General features: G+C 49.3%; 1 protein-coding gene across 1 annotated transcript in view; it reads right to left on the reverse strand.

The window, feature by feature from the left end:
• Positions 1-17,558, reverse strand: part of CSMD2 (CUB and Sushi multiple domains 2) — a 544,011-nt gene that overhangs the window by 228,949 nt on the left and 297,504 nt on the right. Inside the window, exons 11-12 of the mRNA XM_090269064.1 lie at positions 3,752-3,855; positions 392-504 (exon numbers count right to left, since the gene is read on the reverse strand). Of these exons, the coding sequence (XP_090125190.1) occupies positions 392-504; positions 3,752-3,855 (217 nt within the window). The remainder of the gene's footprint in view (positions 1-391; positions 505-3,751; positions 3,856-17,558) is intronic.

Here is a 17,558-nt window from a genome sequence, read left to right on the forward strand (position 1 = left end):
GTTCCTCACCAGTGGTGTGTGTCTGTCCCTAGTCCTATGCACAGTCCCCCATCACGATGACATCCCAATAGGGTAGCTTGGGAAGCTCCTATCTCCACTCTAAAGATAGAAAACAACCGAGGCTCACCAAGTTTACAGGGCCTTTCAAAAGTCTACGCAAGCCAAGTATGAACTGGGGATGAAACTAGTGTGTGCGTGGTGCTGTGTGTCCAGTATCTGAAGTGATTTATCTCAGATAATCCTCAAAACAACCCGGGAGACCCACTGGACAAAGAAGGAGGCTGGGGCTCAGAGCAGAAACTGGACTAAAACCCAGGGCTCACTGGCGCCAAATCCAGACCTCAGGGTTCTGACTTCAGGGCGAATTCATCGGCTCGCCAAGAGCAGTTACCTTCGTAAGAAGCCTTGAATCCCAGGGAGCTGCCACTGCCATCGGTCTGGAAGAGGAGCCACATTTGGTGGTTGGTGCTGACAATGAGATCGGGGACCGACGTACCTGTCAGGCTGTCAGGAGAGAGAGATTTAGAGGTGTGCACCCCACCATGGCACCCCAGCAGAATCACTGCCCCACCAACAACAGCTAAAGCAATATCTAGGGGCGAGGCCCACTCAGGAAAATTCTGAGCTCCACAGTGTCTGACACCAGAGCCCAGGGGCATGGGCTGCACTTGCTGGGGATCATACAACCCAATCCGCCAGGGCCACGGGCAGAACGTGAATCTCAGCCTCTACTCCCTCGCCCGAACCCCTGGGCTCCTGAGAGAAATCTGTGTCCTCACTGGCTCAGGGGACAGGACTAGCTGGAACCAGATCTGATGAAGGGGTGTGAACACTCCTGCAACCTCTGTTCTCTTGTGGGAACTGTACTGCGGAAAAGACAGACCGAAACCCCTTCCCTGCTCGGAACCCAGCCGTTCTTCTCAAGAAGACGCATCCCTCCCTTCCAGTGTGAGCCGTGAGGCAGTGAACGTGAACACAGAGCCATCACCCCAGGGCCGTATTTTTCTGAAAAAGAGTTTGAACATGGGGAAGCTTCTGGTAAACTCCCACTTACCAGGCACCTACCCGAGTGGGACAACATCGCGACCATTAGCTCCCGGCCACAACCCCATTTAACGCCCCCAGGAGCCCAGGGAGGTCTGGGTCATTTTATCTCCACTGTACAGATGAGAAGACAAAGAGGCCAAACGGGCACTGACGGTCCTAGGGACAGCTTGCTGGAGAGCGGCAGAGCCTGAGTCCACTGCACAGGCTGGGGCTTCCGGAAGAAACCTGGCTTCCTCTTACTCTAGAGACCAGGCAAGTCACCAGCACAGATGGGGACTGGGGGGTTGTGGAGGGGGCGATCAGGTTAATGGGTCTGCTCTACCCTGGGGTCTCAGAGCTGGGGTGAGGGCGTTGAGTTGGCTGCAGAGAGATGGTCAGCACACGATGGGGGGCTGTGGGGGTGGAGTGGGGGCAGACCATCTCTGGTACCCCAGCCCAGCCCGTGGAACATCCCTGATCTGGGGTCTCTGACATGCTGTAATGAGTAAAGATGGAGACCAGGCCAGGGCTGGCTTCTGACTCCGGGGTGGCGGTAAGCAAGAGAGAAGGCCAAAGCCTCTGCTTTTCCTGTCTGACCCAATGAAAACAAAAAAGGAGCCTGGCTATTTTGCATGTGCTTCCCTGAAGGTTTGAGACTGATGTCGGCCTAAAGAGCTCTGGGGGTGATGGGTGAGCCTCTGGGCTGCTACAGAACTTACTGGGAGCTCATGCACACTAGATTGGTCCAGAAACCTGGGGATAAGCCCTAGCTCTGCTACTTCTTGCTGTGGGACCTTGGACAAATGGCCAGGCCTCCCTGGGCTTTTTCACTCCATGTTAAATGAGGGGATTGGGTTGTATGATCCCAAGAGTCTTTTCAGCTCTCTTTTCTCAATGCAAAAGCACACTGGGGTCATGGGGGAGACAGCGATGATATCCTTGACTCTAGGGCACCCTGAGCTGATGCAACATATAGGCCAGCAATCCAGGGCAGGTGAGTGATGGTGATGCACCAAGAGGAGGGAGAGGTGGGTGTGATGGCTAATTTGATGTGTCAATTTGCCTGGGCCCTGGCCAGACATTTTGGATGAGATTAACATTTAAATTGAAAGATGGACTAAGCAGATTGCTCTCCCCAATGGGGGTGGGCCTCATCTAATCTGTTGAAGGCCTGAATTGAACTCACCCCTGAGTAAAAGGGGATTCTTCCTGTCTGTCTGAATTCCAGCTGAGATACTGTTTTTTTTTTGTTTGTTTGTTTGTTTGTCTTTTTTTGTTTTGTCTTTTTGTTTCTCCTGTGCCTTGGACTTGAACTGAAACGTCACCTCTTCCTGCGTCTTGAGCCTGCTGGCTCTCACACTAGAATTCCATTACTGATCTCTACTCGGTCTCCATCTCGGTCTCACCTGGCAGATCTTGAGACCTGTCAGCCTCCATAACCATGTGAGCCTATTCCTTATAATGCATCCTTTTCTCTCTCTGTACATGTTATTGGTTCTGTTTCTCTGGAGAACTCTGATTAATACAGTGGAATACACAGGGGATAGATGCCCTTCAGGCTCACATTCCAGTCCTTTTTCTTAAGAGACCCCAAATCCTAACTCTGTCACCTGACCCAGTGGGTAACATGACAAGTCCTTTAACTGCCCTGATAGAATCTTCTCCAGGTAGGCGTGAGGAAGGTGTGGGCAGTTCCAGAACAGAACAGCTCCTGGGTAAGCTGGCTATTACTGAATAGCTATCTTTCATTTATCATTAAAACCAGAAGGTATTAGCTTGGAGCTAGCCTGGCCGGAGGGGGGGTGTATGGCATGGGATGCTATCTGTCACTGAAATCAAAAGACATGACCTCAAGTGCTGATTCTGCCACCAACCATCTTTGCACCCACTGGGCCTCTGTTTCCCCACCTGTTAAATGGGGATCATAACACCTTTCTCCCAGGGCTATTGTGGGAATTAAATGAGACAAGTGATGTGAAAGTCTCTGCATAGGAGGGGCACATAGTAGGTGCTCAGTGTATGTGAAATGCCCTCTCCTTTTTGGCAGGGAAGATGTGTGAGGTCAGGCCTCTCTGTTTCTCTGAAGCTGGGCCACAGGCATCAAACAAGAACATTTTTCTGCTTCATGTGAGGCTAATGGTGGCGGGAAAAGGAGGAGCTAAATGGCCCCCAAGAGCCCAGAGCCAATGCAATGGAATTCCAGGACACCCTGATATTATCCTCTCGCTTGACGAGACCACGTCCTACTGGCCTTTCTGGCCATTATGTCCATGTGGTTGTACCTAATTCTCTGGAATCACCCATTCCTCAGATAGTTAAGAACATTCAGGAAGGTGAGCAAAACACTTTTATCATCTCTGTCTGAAGTCCTACTGCCATGAGTGTACTTGGCCTTGAGGAAAAACTGTTGGGTGGCAGAAGGACAGTCTGTGTACAAGCAGAGAGCCACCTGAATCCTCTATTTCCCTGCTCCTTAAGAGACTGCGCCTTCTATACACGCTCCCTGTGAATTCCTAGTAAGAATTTGTCCCAGCGCCAAAGTTTTCCCTCATTTGGAGTAGAGAGAGGTGGAGGGGCTATTACTGAAATCTGGAGCACTCCAGGACACCGCCCCTACAGCAGCACGGTCTGGGGGACCAGGCAGGACCTGGCAAGCCCATCCCACCACCCTCAGCCGAGGTGCGCGGGCTCCCTCCCTCCCAACTGTAAGCTGTGCTTCACTTACACGTAGAGAACTGTTTTCTGGTCCCCATCCTGCCCGCCGTCCCCGACCGTCAGGGTGTCATAGCCCCGCTCCAGGTCAAACTCCTCGAAGGCCAGCTTGATCACCTAGGGAGGGAGCACTGGGTTAGGGGCAGGCAGGGGCAGTCAGGAGAGACTCTCAGAGCCTTGAGGATAGTAAGAGGGTCCCTTGTTCTGTCTCGATGCCCAGAGCTCTCGTGACACCATCCTGCACGACCCTCAGTCCCGACTGAGCCGCTTCATGCCGGCGTTGGGAGTGTGAACTCTCTCTCCAGGCCCTGCAGTCTCTGGGGTGCCCTGATGTTTTCCAAAGTTGTTCACACATCTGCCCAATTCTGGGAGCTGTCATGGCAACACCAGGCACATCTGGCGACTCTGAGATGATTAGACTCTTTCTTCATGCTTTAGTGCACAGGAATCCCCATGGGCTATGTGGCAATTTTTCAGGCCACGTGTGGAATCTCAGCTATCTGGCCCCCAGGGACCTGCAGACATCTCTCTCTGTCTCTCCTCTGCCTGCTTTACTCCATCCTCTTTGTTTGCTTATTTATTGAGTAAATGAATGTTCCAGGAAGGAGATTTCTACAAGATTCCTCTCTCTTAACTTGTTTTCGTCCTGCCTTCCACAAATATTTACTAAGCACTCACCCTACGCCAGGCTAGGAGATGGGGTTTCAGCATGGCCCCTGCCTGCCCTGTGTGAGCAGGGGAGACGGAAAAGCAAACTGATAACCACAACACGGGGTGATGGACAGTACGGTGAGGGCGGGGAGCACAGAGGGGCCTGCGCCCCACTGTCCTGCAATGGGAGCAGGAGGAAGTGTCTTCGTGATGGCGGGGGTCTGAGAATTCTGAAGGCTACAAGATTGGCAGACCAATGGGGGATGCTGGGAGAGGGAGGGGCACATTCTCAGGAGTCAGGCGCATGAAGCCTGAGCTGTGACAGACATGGAACATTTCAGAACAAGTGTTCACTGTCTAACAACAGCAGGTCCACCAACTGAGCACACCTGCTAGCTGCCTCACTTGGGAGTGGGGGATAATGGAGTTGAGCCTTCACGCCCAGAGGGTGGCTCAAGAAGGGCCGGAACCAGAGAAGTTTGCTTGGAGCTGGGTCCAGAGGGTGTCCTAACCTCCCCTGCACTGAAGAGCTGGGGGTTCATTCTGAGGGAGGAGTGGGAGGAGAGTTTTAAACAGTGGGTGACAGGGACATAGAGGTGGGGAGGGTGGCGGCAGGCCCTTGTGCCGGGGAGGCGAGTGGTGGAGGAGGGGGATGCGGCTGGGGGACAGGCACAGGCGCCGGTACTGAGGGCTTAGTGACTGGATGCAGTGGGGGCTGAGGGGGAGGGAGGGACGTAGGCTGCCTTGCAGGTTTCTGGTTTGGGCACCTGGGTGGATGGGTGGGGGTGTCATGCACGAAGTCAGGCCACACAGAGGCACCCCTCCTAATGCCAGATCTGGGTCTCTTTCTGTCCGTGGCAATCTGGTTTCAATCTGATGAAGATCTTCAGTCTCCCGGTGGGGAGGCGGAGGGTGCTCCTTTGTTCTCTATTCTATGAACCAAGGGGTAGAGAATTCCTGTGGATAGTTTTTCCTAGTCGTGCAGGTTTCCTCTGTCCAAACCAGACAGCCCCGCATGCACGTACTGCCCGGGTGGCAGCAGAGCCTCACTCCAAGGTGCCCCCAGGTGCCTCAGAAGCAAACAGCTGCTGCGTGCATTCATGACACTGGGCACCACTTGTGTGGGGCCCTCGCATCTCGCATCGGCATGGGATTCACGGAGAGGACCCTAGAAATGTCCCTGAGCACGGACAGATCGGACCGAGGAGGAGGTGAGGGCCACTGACTGGGAGGAAGGCTAAAGCAGGCTTCCGGGAGGAAAGGAAACCCAGGCTGAGCTTGGGAGATGAGTTCGGGAAAGGAAAGCAATCAGGCGGGGGTGCGGGGAGGTGGCCCAGCAAGGGCATGGCACACGGGGCTCATCCGGACTCCCCGTTGATCTGGAATTGTTTAAAGGAGGGGTGGGGGTGGGCAACATGGGAGAAGTAGGGGGAGGCAGATTAGGAAGGGCTGTCTGTCATGCTAAGGAGCTGGACAAAGTTACATGCAAGGGTAGGATGTGACATTTTTGTTTTAGGAGCAACAGCATTGAGGGGTGTTGGGAAGCCAGAATACTGGTCTCAGGGCTACAGCAATACTGTAGGTGAGGGCGGGTGTGGGCCGGCAGCAGGCGACAGTTGGGGTCATTAGAAAAGGGGATGGAATGTAACTGTCCATAGTGAGTGGGGATGCCGTGGGCCTTCTGGTTTTCCCCCTGAGCAGGCAGACTTGCTTCCCATGTTTTCTGATGGCCAATGTCATCGTTACGATATCATGTACTTAGGCTGGAATCTCCTTCTCCTCTCTCACCTTCCCATCCTGTCCTGCAGCAGGGTGTCACCATTTCCTAGCCCAACACACAAGGAGGGGCCCTCGGCACCCGCTGCTCCCTGCTGTCCTCACCAAACAGCCTCCTGGGCACCCCCCACCCCCAGCAATGTCTCCTCATCCTGGAGCCCTCTGTTCTCCACGTGCTCCCCGAGGATCCTTCCTCTCTCCTCTGTGTCAGTACTTACCTGCTGTGCTGTGACCGATCTGTTTACCTGGTCCTCCACTACCCCATGAACTTCCTGGAGGGCCGGGGCCACCTCTCATTGTCTCTGCCAGTGCCCGCCCATTGGCATGCCAGGCATGCCGCCAGGGCCTCAGACAGTGTTGAATGGGAGAACACTTCCCAAACCTTCCCCAGCTCTCCAGCAGGGACTGATTGTTAGGCTCTTAGATCACTCATGGGAGTTACCATCCAGAACAAAGGTCGGCAAACTGTTCTTGTAAAGGGCCCGATGGCAAACATTTTCCACTGTGCAGCCCACACATCTGTTGCAACTACCCACCTCTGTTGCTGCAGAACGAACGCAGCCATACACAAGAGGGTGTGGCTTGGTTCCAATACGTATTTATAAAGAAAAACAACAACAAACAATGAACTGGATTTGGCCCATATGCGTAGTTTGCTGACTCCTGGTCTAGAAGATTCTTTGAGACACTTCATCATAGTTTTGATCATCTCTTGTGAAATTTCTTCACTACAAGAGCTCAGACCTACAGCGCTCTTGACTCTGCTCTGAGCTTGTTACACACATTAACTCGTGTAAAACTTATAAAAGCTACTATGAATACCTCCATTTTACAATGGGAAAGTTCAGGCACAGAGACCTTAGGCAACTTGCCTAAGATCACAGAGCTGAGTGGCAGAACCTGGGACTCACCAGGCAGTCAGAAGCCAGGCTCCTGCCACTCTGCTCTACTGCCTCACAGCGTCCAAGCGAGGTCTTAAGTCCATGAAGTAGGGAGCATGACTTATCCTCTCCAACCTTCCCTAAGCCTTTTATCTGGATCCCAGCAGCTCAGCAAAGCCCAGCTGCACATCAAACACTGCAAGGCCACCCGTGGGTTCTGCAGGAGGAGGGGCTTGGCCTCTGCAGGGATTAAGTGTCCTGGCTGCACTTTCTCGGCACCATCACCTGCTTCCAGCCAGCCTTGTGGAAGAAGGAACCAGCTCACCATACCCACTCCAAAAAGGGAGCACATGATGACTAGGTCTCTCATGGAAAAATATTGTTATGAAGGCCAGACAGAACCCAGAGCCATAAAATGATCCACATCACTGGTTAGAGCAGCCATTGAGGTGAACTGCACTGTATAGCATCTGACCCTAACACAGGAGCTAATTACACCCAGCAGATGTACAACACACACAACATTGCAGCTTTGGGACAGGTCCCAATGCACCATGTACTGATGCTTTCGTATCTCCCCCCTCTCCTCGGCCTTTGTTTAAAGACAGGATCCTATAATGATTAACTAACATGCAGATCAATTACAGTCACAACGCCTTTCTGAGGCAGGAGAGTGGAAGCACATGAAATAGGCATGATCAAAGAGGTACATCTGTATACAGCTCAGACACACACTTCATACCCGTCAGATAAATGAATAAATGAACCCATCATCTAGGATGTATTAGTGAGCACCTGCTATGTGCCAAGCCCTGAGCTAGCTGCTTCCCCTAAGTTATCTGATTTGCTTGACATTTGAGAGCAGAATCTAAGCGCCAAGGGCCTGGTGCAGATGGTGAGTGCTGGGGGATCACGGAGGAGGGAGAGATGGAAGGTGCATGGGGAGGAGGGGTTGCCCCAGGCTTTGTAGGATGGAGAAGGGTGTGGGCTCTGTTCGGGCAATGCTGTGAGCAGAAACGGAGGAATGAGGAGCAGGAAGGCAAGGGAGGGAGGGGAGGAAGAGCAGCCTGGCTGGGTCTGCATGTGGCTTTCGCCTGGCAGGCCAGAGACAGCAGTGTGGACTTGATGGTGAAGAGGAGGGGAAGCTATAACTCCGCAGGAGGGAAGGGCTGGAGGCAGAGAGGCCTACCAGGAGCAGGTACGGGGTCCAGAGAGAGAGGAGAGCTTAGGGGAGCCTGAATCTGGGTTCATGGCAGAGGGTGAGCGGCAGGGAGGGCATCGTGATGCATATGCCTCCCCTCAGCACACAGACACCGTTCCGAGAACTCCAGTGGATGGGACCACAGAGGAGGCCCACCTTGGGCCCTAGAGAATGCTTTGCGCTTCCTGGGCACAGTCCAGGACCAGCCAAAGGACAGGGATCCCGGTCTCTCCAGCCTGTGCCCCGTGTCTTGGTGAGGCTGCAGAGAACCCGACAGCTCATAGGCATTTGGGGGGAAGCTGCAGCCCCAGGAGATCTAGATGGAGGCTGTTTTGTCCAATGGCCGCATTCCTACCGCACCACCTAGCAGGGCTCCCTGCCTCTGTCACCTACCTTCACTCTGTACCGAGCACTCTGTGCCCTGCGGTCCCTTAGAGCACATTCAGGATAACCACGGCCTCTGCACCAAATCTGGCCTGTGGCCTGGCTCTGTATGGCCTCTTGAGTTAAGAAGCGTTCTTTTATTTTTAAAGGGTTAAAAAAAAAAAAGCACTACAAAGACGAACATGCAACAAAAACCTTACATGGTCCTCAAAGTCTAAAGTGTTTATCATCTGGCTCTTTACAGAGAAAGCTTGCTGACCTCTGGCCTAGAACAATAGTTTTCAAACTGGGTTCCCAGGCACCCCAGGGCCCCTATAAAGGTACTTCAGGGGCCACTGGTAAAGGTGGAGAAGGAGTTAGCGTTGGCAGGGCCCTGCTCCAACCAAAGCAGTTCCTTTTGCACTAGTTCACATTTCGGGAGTTTGTGGCAGATACAAATGGTGGTTCACGACATGTCCCTCCCATCCTTTACCCGTTCTTCACAGATCCCCAACTTTGTTAGAAGTACGGCAATGTGCCTGGCTAAGCTCAGAGCTAAGGATGGCTGGCTAAGTGACAGGATTCTAGGCAATGAGATATGAGTGAGGAATCCTCAGGGCATTTTCTTGCCCTTTTCCTTGCTTTCTTGGAATACAGATGTGAGAACAGAGGTGGAGCAGCGTTCTTGCAATCATGAGGACAAGAGTCACATGCAAAGAATGACAGAGGGGAAAAATAGAAGGTGCTCAACACACCTGAGGAAATGACCAAACCTGCCGTGGACTCTCCATCTCTGGACATCTGGTATGTGGAGAAAATAGACTGTTTTATTTAAGCTTCTGTGGCGTTTTCTGCATCCCATAGTCAATTGCAACCCCACGGCTATAGGTTCTAAAGAAAGGCTTTCCTCACTACAAAAATGTTTGCCACCTCTTTATCCTCTGGGTAAAGTTCACCACCCTCGAAAACATTGCCCTTGCTCCCTCCTGGCTAGTTAGACCCCTCCCCACCATGGCCTGCCCATTCCTGACCTTGGTCTACCAGCCTAGGTTTACTAACGCTGCTATCAGTTTGACTAGTAGTTGAAGAAAGGAAGGGGATCCCTTTTCTTGCTCACAGCCTGCATGGGGGTCCCTGCTCAGGCTTGCTGAGGACCTGAGGTAGGGCTCAAGAACTGGCTTTGTGGGGGTCGGAGGGGAGGCCAATGGAAAGGCTGATCTGAACCCTCAGGGGTTCAAGCATAGTCCTCTGGCACCTTTGAGAAAGGCTTAAAAAAAAAAGATGAGTATAATTGACACATAACATTATATTAGTGTAGGTGTATAACATGATTCAGTATTTACATGCACTGTGAAGCGATCGCCCCAGTATGGCTAGTTTCCTCTGTCACCATACAGAGCCACAAATAAGGCAATACAGCATTGTTGCCTGTGGTCACCATGCTGTATAGTACATCCCTATGACATTTACTTTATGGCTAGAAGTTTGCACCTCTTGACCCCCTTCACCCATTATGCCCACCCGAATCCCCCTCCCCTCTGATAACCAAAGATCTGATCTTTGTATCTAAACATTTTGTTTTGTTTTGCCTATTTGTTTGTTTTGTTCTTTAAATTCTACATATAAATGAAATCATATGGTATTTGTCTTTCTTTATCTGACTAATTTCCTTTAGCATAATACCCTCAACGTCCATCCATGTTGTTGTAAATGGCAAGATTTCATTCTTTTTTACGGCTGAATAGTATTCCATACATCACATCTTCTTTATCCATCATCTATAGCTGGATACTTAGGTTGCTTCTACATTGTGGCTATTGTGAATAATGTTGCAATGAACACAGAGTTGCATACCTTTTTTTTAAATTATTGTTTTTGTTTCCTTCAGATAAACACCCAAAAGTGGAATTGCTAGATGATACGAGGGCTCTATTTTTAGTTTTTTGAGGAACCTCCAGACTGTTTCCCATAGTTGCTGCACCAATTTACATTCCTACCAACAATGCATGGGGCTCTCTTTTCTCCATGTCCTCACCAACACTTGTTATTTCTTTTCTTTTTGATAATAGACATTCTGACAGGTATGAGGTGATGTCTTGCTGTGGTTTTGATCTGCATTCCCTGATGATTAGTTGAGCAACTTTTCACGTCTATTGGCCATCTGTATGTTTTCTTTGGAGAAATGTCTATTCAGATCCCCTGCCCATTTTTAAATTAAATTGTTTTCTTTTCACAATTCAGTCATATAAGTTTTAAATATATTTCAGATGAGGAAGGCTTTTGAGGTGTTAGGGCAAGAAAGCCCAGCAACAGACTGAGAACTTTCAGAGGTTCTGGAACTTTGGTCACCACCTCCGTTTAATTTTGGTGGCTCCGAAAGTAATAAACCCTTTCACCCATTCATGAGTCCTTCACTCCTAGATCGATGGATTCATTTACTTACTCATCCATTCGATAGTTAATATGTACTTGCCAAGTGCTGGGCTTTGGAGAGGCAACGGCAGGCAAGGTCGATGCGGCCACCACCCCGCGAGAACCCGCGGTTTAGAAGAGGAGGCTCACGGGTATGTGGAAACACCACACGGTGGGATGAGCGCTGGGATCAGGGAAGCAGGGGTGTGGGCAAATGTGAGGGGCACAGCATCCTGGCTCCAAGAGGGGCAGGGCTTTTCTCCAAGACTAGAGGAGGGTGTGCAGGGAAACCCCCAGGGCCACAGCCAGCTCTCGGGGAAGAGGAAAACTGGGATTTGAGGGGGAGTGAAGAAACTGTAAAAAGGAAAGGGATCAAGTTCAGGGCTTGGAAAACGCCATTAAAAATGGCCTGTGGAAACCCCTGACCTCTCTGCTGGCCAGCCAGCACCGTGCACGGAGCCCAGCACAGAGAGGACGTGAGTGAGTGACAGAGGGGCCAACAAGTGTGTTCCTGACGTTTGCACTACTGAGCGATCACTTGCCTGGGGAGTTACTTCTTCATTCTCAGGTCTACAAAGAGAAGAGTGACACTGATAATCCTCAGTGAGTGAATAATCAAAACGCTATTATCTGTGGCTTTGAAGTTCATGAAATGAGCTTTGCTTTCCTTTTCCCCCCCGCAGGCCCCCTCTTTCTCCCTTCCCCCCTCGTCCCCGCCTCTCCCTCACCAGCCTCACTTTACTTCTTTTTTAGCAAAGGTGGATGAACTTGCCTGAACAAATCCACTGAAGTTCTTTCGCAAATTGAATCGCATGTCTTGAGTTCATAGGGTGAAGTTGTGAAAGTGAGGCAGATGTGTGCAGGCAGGGGGCACCGACGCGGGTCTGGGCTTCAGTCCTGGGAAACTTCATCAGCCTAGTCTTCTGTGAGGCTGAACTGAATGGTCCTAACAGCAGGCAGCCCTGGGGCCAGACATGGGCGGGGCACACCCGAGGGAGGAGCTACCCGACTCAGGACAGAGCTCCTCCTCTGTACCAAGCACTGTGGTAACTGGAGGAGACATACTACATGAAATTCCTATCTGCTTTCAGGGCACTTCTGAGCTATGGGAGAACGAGATTCTAAACTCAGGACAATGTGATATACACACAAACAAGGATATGCAAGAACAGAGGAAGGAGCAAGACTTTGTGGAGTTAGGAAGGCTTCTCAGAAGAGAGGGTATTTGAATTGTGTCTCCAAGGGGATAAAAAATTTGCCTGGAAGAAAAGGCAAGGCACACTGGTACAGGATGCGCCTGGATGGAGGTCATAAAGGGCCAAGTGTGTCGCGGAAGCTGGGGCTGCTTGAGCAGGGTGTGGATGGGCCCTGTGTGCTTTGCTGGGGGTTGGGGAGGGGGAAGAGAGTCGTTATTTATCACGTAAGCTTGGCTGGTCAGACGATCAGGGTATTTTTTAAAAACATAGGTTTCAGGCACCTACCCCAGATCCACTGAATTAGATCTTTGAGAAAAGAGCTTTGAAATTTGTGTCTTCAGAGTCTTTCCGGGTTTTTGTGATGATTGCCCAGTTCTGGGAACTAGTATTGTGGGCAGAATGACCATAGGAACTAAGATAACCTGAATGGCCAAGTGGGGTTCACACTTCCCAAGGAAATCCCAGTCAATGTGAGGATGTGAAGCTGCTTATGGAGCAGGCCAGCCCCGCTCGCTGAGCCTTCTCTTCCCTGTTTTATTCCTACTGTCTTGGGTAGAGACACACCCTACACCTGCCTCCCCAAGGCTGTAAGTTCTTGTTCCCACATTGTGGGGCTGCACGTCTACAGGTGCTCAGTCAAGGCTGATATCTTGACATAGATTCTTGGCCATTCCCACACTAGAACATTTTGTTTCTCTCTTTGGACTTTCTTGTTGCCCTTGCAGGGTGGGGGGCAGCGAGGACATAGTGCAACACTCCCAGCTCTCTCTCAGGCTCAGCTGGCAGAGGTCCTACAAGGGAATGGAGTTCCAGGCAGGGTCCTTGGGTCCACCCACATACAGGTGTCTGGGATGCATGATCATTCCATGGTTATTAGCAGACCAAGGGACACGTGTCCTGGCAAAACGCTCAGCCTCTTCTCATGACAGCATCTTCCTTCACCCCTCGCAAAGGGGCCGCCTGTGTTCTCAATTCCATTGGCCTATGACTTTCTCCAGGACCTCCCTCCACTCACCATCCTCTTTCTCCTACAACTTCACTCTCTTCCTCTTTGCTTGCTCTGCCCTCAGCCCATAAACATATGCAAATTTCCAGTATCTTAAACAAACAAACACCTAAGCAACCCAACACCTTCTGTCCACCCTACCTCCCTCACAAGTCCTTGACTCCTTCCTTCACTTCACTATGAAACTTGTCAAAAGGGCTGTCTACACTCTTGGCTTCTAGAGCCTCCCTTCCCATTCATTCACCACCCCTCACTACTATTTCTGCCCCCGGAGCTCCACCAAAAGGTCTTCTTTCAAGGCCAAAGCCAACAGCCTCTTCAGTTCTCTTCCAACACGACATTTCTCATCATTGCCACCATCAGACACATCCTGGCTAGAAACGCTTCCTGCTTCTGCAGCACAATTCTCCTCCTGCCTCTGAGATTGATCTTTCTCTGTTTCTTTCACTGGCTGTCTTTCATCTACAAGGATGGGGTTCCCAGACCCATTCTGAATCTTCTTATTCTCTTTGCTCTTTCCAAGAAGGGCGTCCATTCCTTAGGCCTCTTTTCCCACCCATGTGCTGATGAACTCAGATTTATCCAGTTTCCAACCAGTGCCTCCAAATATCCTGGGATGAACTGCAGGCCTTCAAATGCACCGTATTCCCCTCTCGACTGCTGCAGTGCATGTGCCTCCTCTTGTATTTCCTCCTAAAGCCCCTCACTGGTCCAATCAGAAAGCATTGAGTCATCATGCTTTCGTTCATTGAATACATATTTACTGAGTGCCTACTATGTGCCAGGTGCTGTGCTGGCCACTTGGGATACAATGGTGAAGAAGATCCCTCCTTTCCCCTTAATCCTCACAACTAATCAGTCATCAAATCCCATCCCTCCCCTTAAATATCTCTCAAATCTGTTTCCCCCTCCACATTTCCAAATTCTTGGGTGATGTCCCCATTTTTTTTTTTTTTTTTTTACTTGATTCAGCCTCCTAACTGGTCTCTCTCCCTCCAGTATCCCTCTATAATCCACTCTACTCCTGCCAGAGTAATCTTTCAAAAACTCAAGACTTTCTTGCCATTGCTCTGGTTCTGGGGAGGAGTGGCCCCCATTCTTCCCAAGGCTGATCCCAGTGCTGTCAATCCTACCCCCTCCCATCTACTCTGAGACCTAGTTCCATCCATCCAGCAGCACAGGAGGTGTATGGGCAATGGAGTCAGAAAGACTGGGTTTAAATCCCAGTGCTGCCACTTACTGCTACAAAAATATTTACTAACATTTAACCTGTTATGATTCAGTTTCTTCATCCATCAGATGGGTCTATTAAAACCTAATTAATGGTATTATTATGAGAATGAAATAAAACCACTTATATAGAGGGCTTAGCCCAGTGCTTGGTACATAATAGGCATGCAATAGAAGAGAGCTGTTATTGTTATGAGCAACAGCCTAACATGTCTACCCTTAAAAATCTGTTTCAGGATAAAACCCAAACCTCTCTGGCAATCATGTGGGTTCACCATGATCTGAATCCTACTAACTTTTCCATCTGCACCCTGATCTAGGCATGTTGAATTCCTTTCCGTTCTAAGAGGCTGTTTCAAACAAACCACAGTGCCTTTGCACATGCATCCACTCTGAGCTATTGACTTCCAAGCCTATTCATTCTTCAACACCCTGCTCATATCCTTTGTGAAAACTTCCCTGACCTTCCAGTTAGTGGCTTCTTCCTAGGTTTTCCAATAGCATTCTGACACACCTCCACTAGCATTTACCTGTACTCTAGTTTTTTATTTACATGCATGTCTTCTCTCCTCTGTGCATGTGCCTCAGGGCAGATATTATACCTATCATCAATGAATGAAAGAATGCTCATCTCAGAAAACATATCATGGACTTGGAGAGGGCATGCTTTTTGCTGAAGGGGATGTCTCCAAGGTGATTGGACAGGCAGTCCATGAACACACATGTATCTCTCTTGTGGGCTAGTGAACAGGGTTAGGAACACACTATTCATTTTCCCTGCTCTTTGTAGGAAGGCAGCTCTGATTCTTCAGTCGTAGTCTTTGAGTTTGCGTACTTACACCCTACTTTCTTCTTTGTATGCTCTGTGGCTCTTTCTTCTCCTGCACAGCACCAGGAAGAGACATCTTTCAGTCCTTCCTGGGCTTCCCCAGGACTCCCTGAAGCCCACCAAGAATCTGTGAGGATGTTAGGAACAAACACCCTATTGCACAGCTTGACTCTGAGGGAGTGCCCTTCATGGGGGCTGGCTTCAGAAACTCAGGCTGGGGTAACCTCCTGTGGGACATGTGGGGGAGTGACCAACAGGGGCCACTGGCTCCCACACACCAGCCAAGGGTAGGCCTTCTGGGGGCAGATAAAATTATTTCTCAGAAAATTGTCAGGTCTTCCTGACAATCCCCTCTGTACCCCACCTTCAGTTCAAAAGAAAACAGGAATAAGCGTCTTTAACAATGCCCCCAAAACAGGATTCTAGTCAACAACTTAATAACCTCACGGGAGTAAGTCCTTCTTCTTGTACAACCTCCATCCTCACCCCAACGTGGCTGGAGTATCCTTCCCCATCGACTATGTCCATCATCAAACAATTTGAGAAAATGTGAAACTTTCTTTGTAAAGTGCTTTGCAGAAGAAATCTGTTTCCAGTGTTCCCAGCACTGTGGTCCTAGGTTCCATGACCAAACAATTTAAAAATGTTGAGGAAATTTTAAAAAGAAAAAAAATAAAACTTTTTACAAGTCAGGACTTGTTATGAATTGAATTATATCCTCCAAAACACCTATGTTGACGTTCTAACCCTCAATGTGATAGTAGTTAGAGATGAGGCCTTTAGAGAGGTAATTAAGGTTAAACAAGGTCATAAGAGTGAGGCCCTAATCCAATGGGGTTCATGTCCATATCAGAGGAAGGGGAGATATTGGGGAGTCTCTCTGTGGGTGCACAGAGGAAAGGGCATGTGAGGACACAGTGAGAAGAAAGACATCTATAGGCTAGGAGAGAGGCCTCCCCAGAAACCGAAATTTCTGGCATCTTGATTGTAGACTTCTAGCTTCTAGGACTGTGGGAAAATAAAAAATCTGTTGTTTAAGCCGCTCAGTCTGTTATAATTTGTTATGGAGCCCGAGAAGGCTAATATGGTAAGAATACTCAGAGCCCAAAACACTGTGACTATCGGGGCCCAGACTGTGACTCAGAGCATGAAGCTGGCTTTGGCCTTGAGTGTATTTTTAAAAACCTGGTAAAATAGAGCCTTGGTTTCCAGGGCCTTGTGGAAAAGAGAGAACTAGAAACAAAGGTCAGCACCCACCAAAGTGGGAGACTCTAATATGACACCCCTGAATAAAGCTGAGCTACTTAAAGCTGCATCCTGAGTGTGAGGTAGAAATAAGCCTGTCTTCCTTCTCATTGGCCACGGCTACCCTCGGAGTGGATCTGGACACTGTTTATCTCAGACCTGGACATGGAATGGACAGCAAACTGGAAACCTCCCCTGAGAGTCCATGACAATAAGTCTGCTTCTACATGAGTTTTTAGCCTTCAGATGACTTGGGCTGTTTGAAATCTTCCTACTGAGAATTTATTCTGAGGATGTTTCTGGCTGCCACCAGACACCAGGCAGAAGCAAATGTTAACTCTGGAAGAAACTACCTTCTACTCCGGTCTCACATAATCCCACCGGGAAGTCTAGCCACATAGTCAAAAGCTATGAAAGAAAGGGGCAAACGTGGTTCTGAGGCGTCAGAGATGAGAACCAACAAACGAAATCAAACTTGCAAAGACTTTAGATACTGGGATTAACAGACACAAAATAGAAAATAAACATGTTTAATATATTTTAAAAATTAGAGAAGTATCTAAATGTGAGTAAGGAGCAAGACACTATAAAATATAGTCAGAAGCATTTGAAAAAGGACCAAATAGAACTTTATAAAAAAGAACATGATATTTGAAATTAAAACAAATCTTCAGGGAATGAATTCAACAGAAGTTAGATATAGCTGAACAGAGTATTAATAAATAGAATGAAAAACAGAAGATATGATAGGAGTTAAGAAGCACAGAAGGCAGAGGGAGAAAGATTAACATGCCATGCCTGACTTCTGGAAGCAGGAAAGAAAGAGAATAAAGGAGAGGCAACAATTGAAAAGATAATGGCTAAAGTTTTTCTCAAACTAGTGAAAAATACCATTCATAGATTCAGGAAGCTTAATGAAATCAAGCAGGATCAATAACAAAATATCAATGTGGGAGTGAAACTACAGAACACCAAGGATAAGAAAAAGACGATAAAGCAGCCAGAAGACTGTCCTACAAAGGAATGACAA

This window comes from Furipterus horrens, unplaced genomic scaffold (genome assembly GCF_987537825.1).
Source record: "Furipterus horrens unplaced genomic scaffold, mFurHor1.1.pri manual_scaffold_3, whole genome shotgun sequence".
Lineage (NCBI taxonomy): Eukaryota > Metazoa > Chordata > Mammalia > Chiroptera > Furipteridae > Furipterus > Furipterus horrens.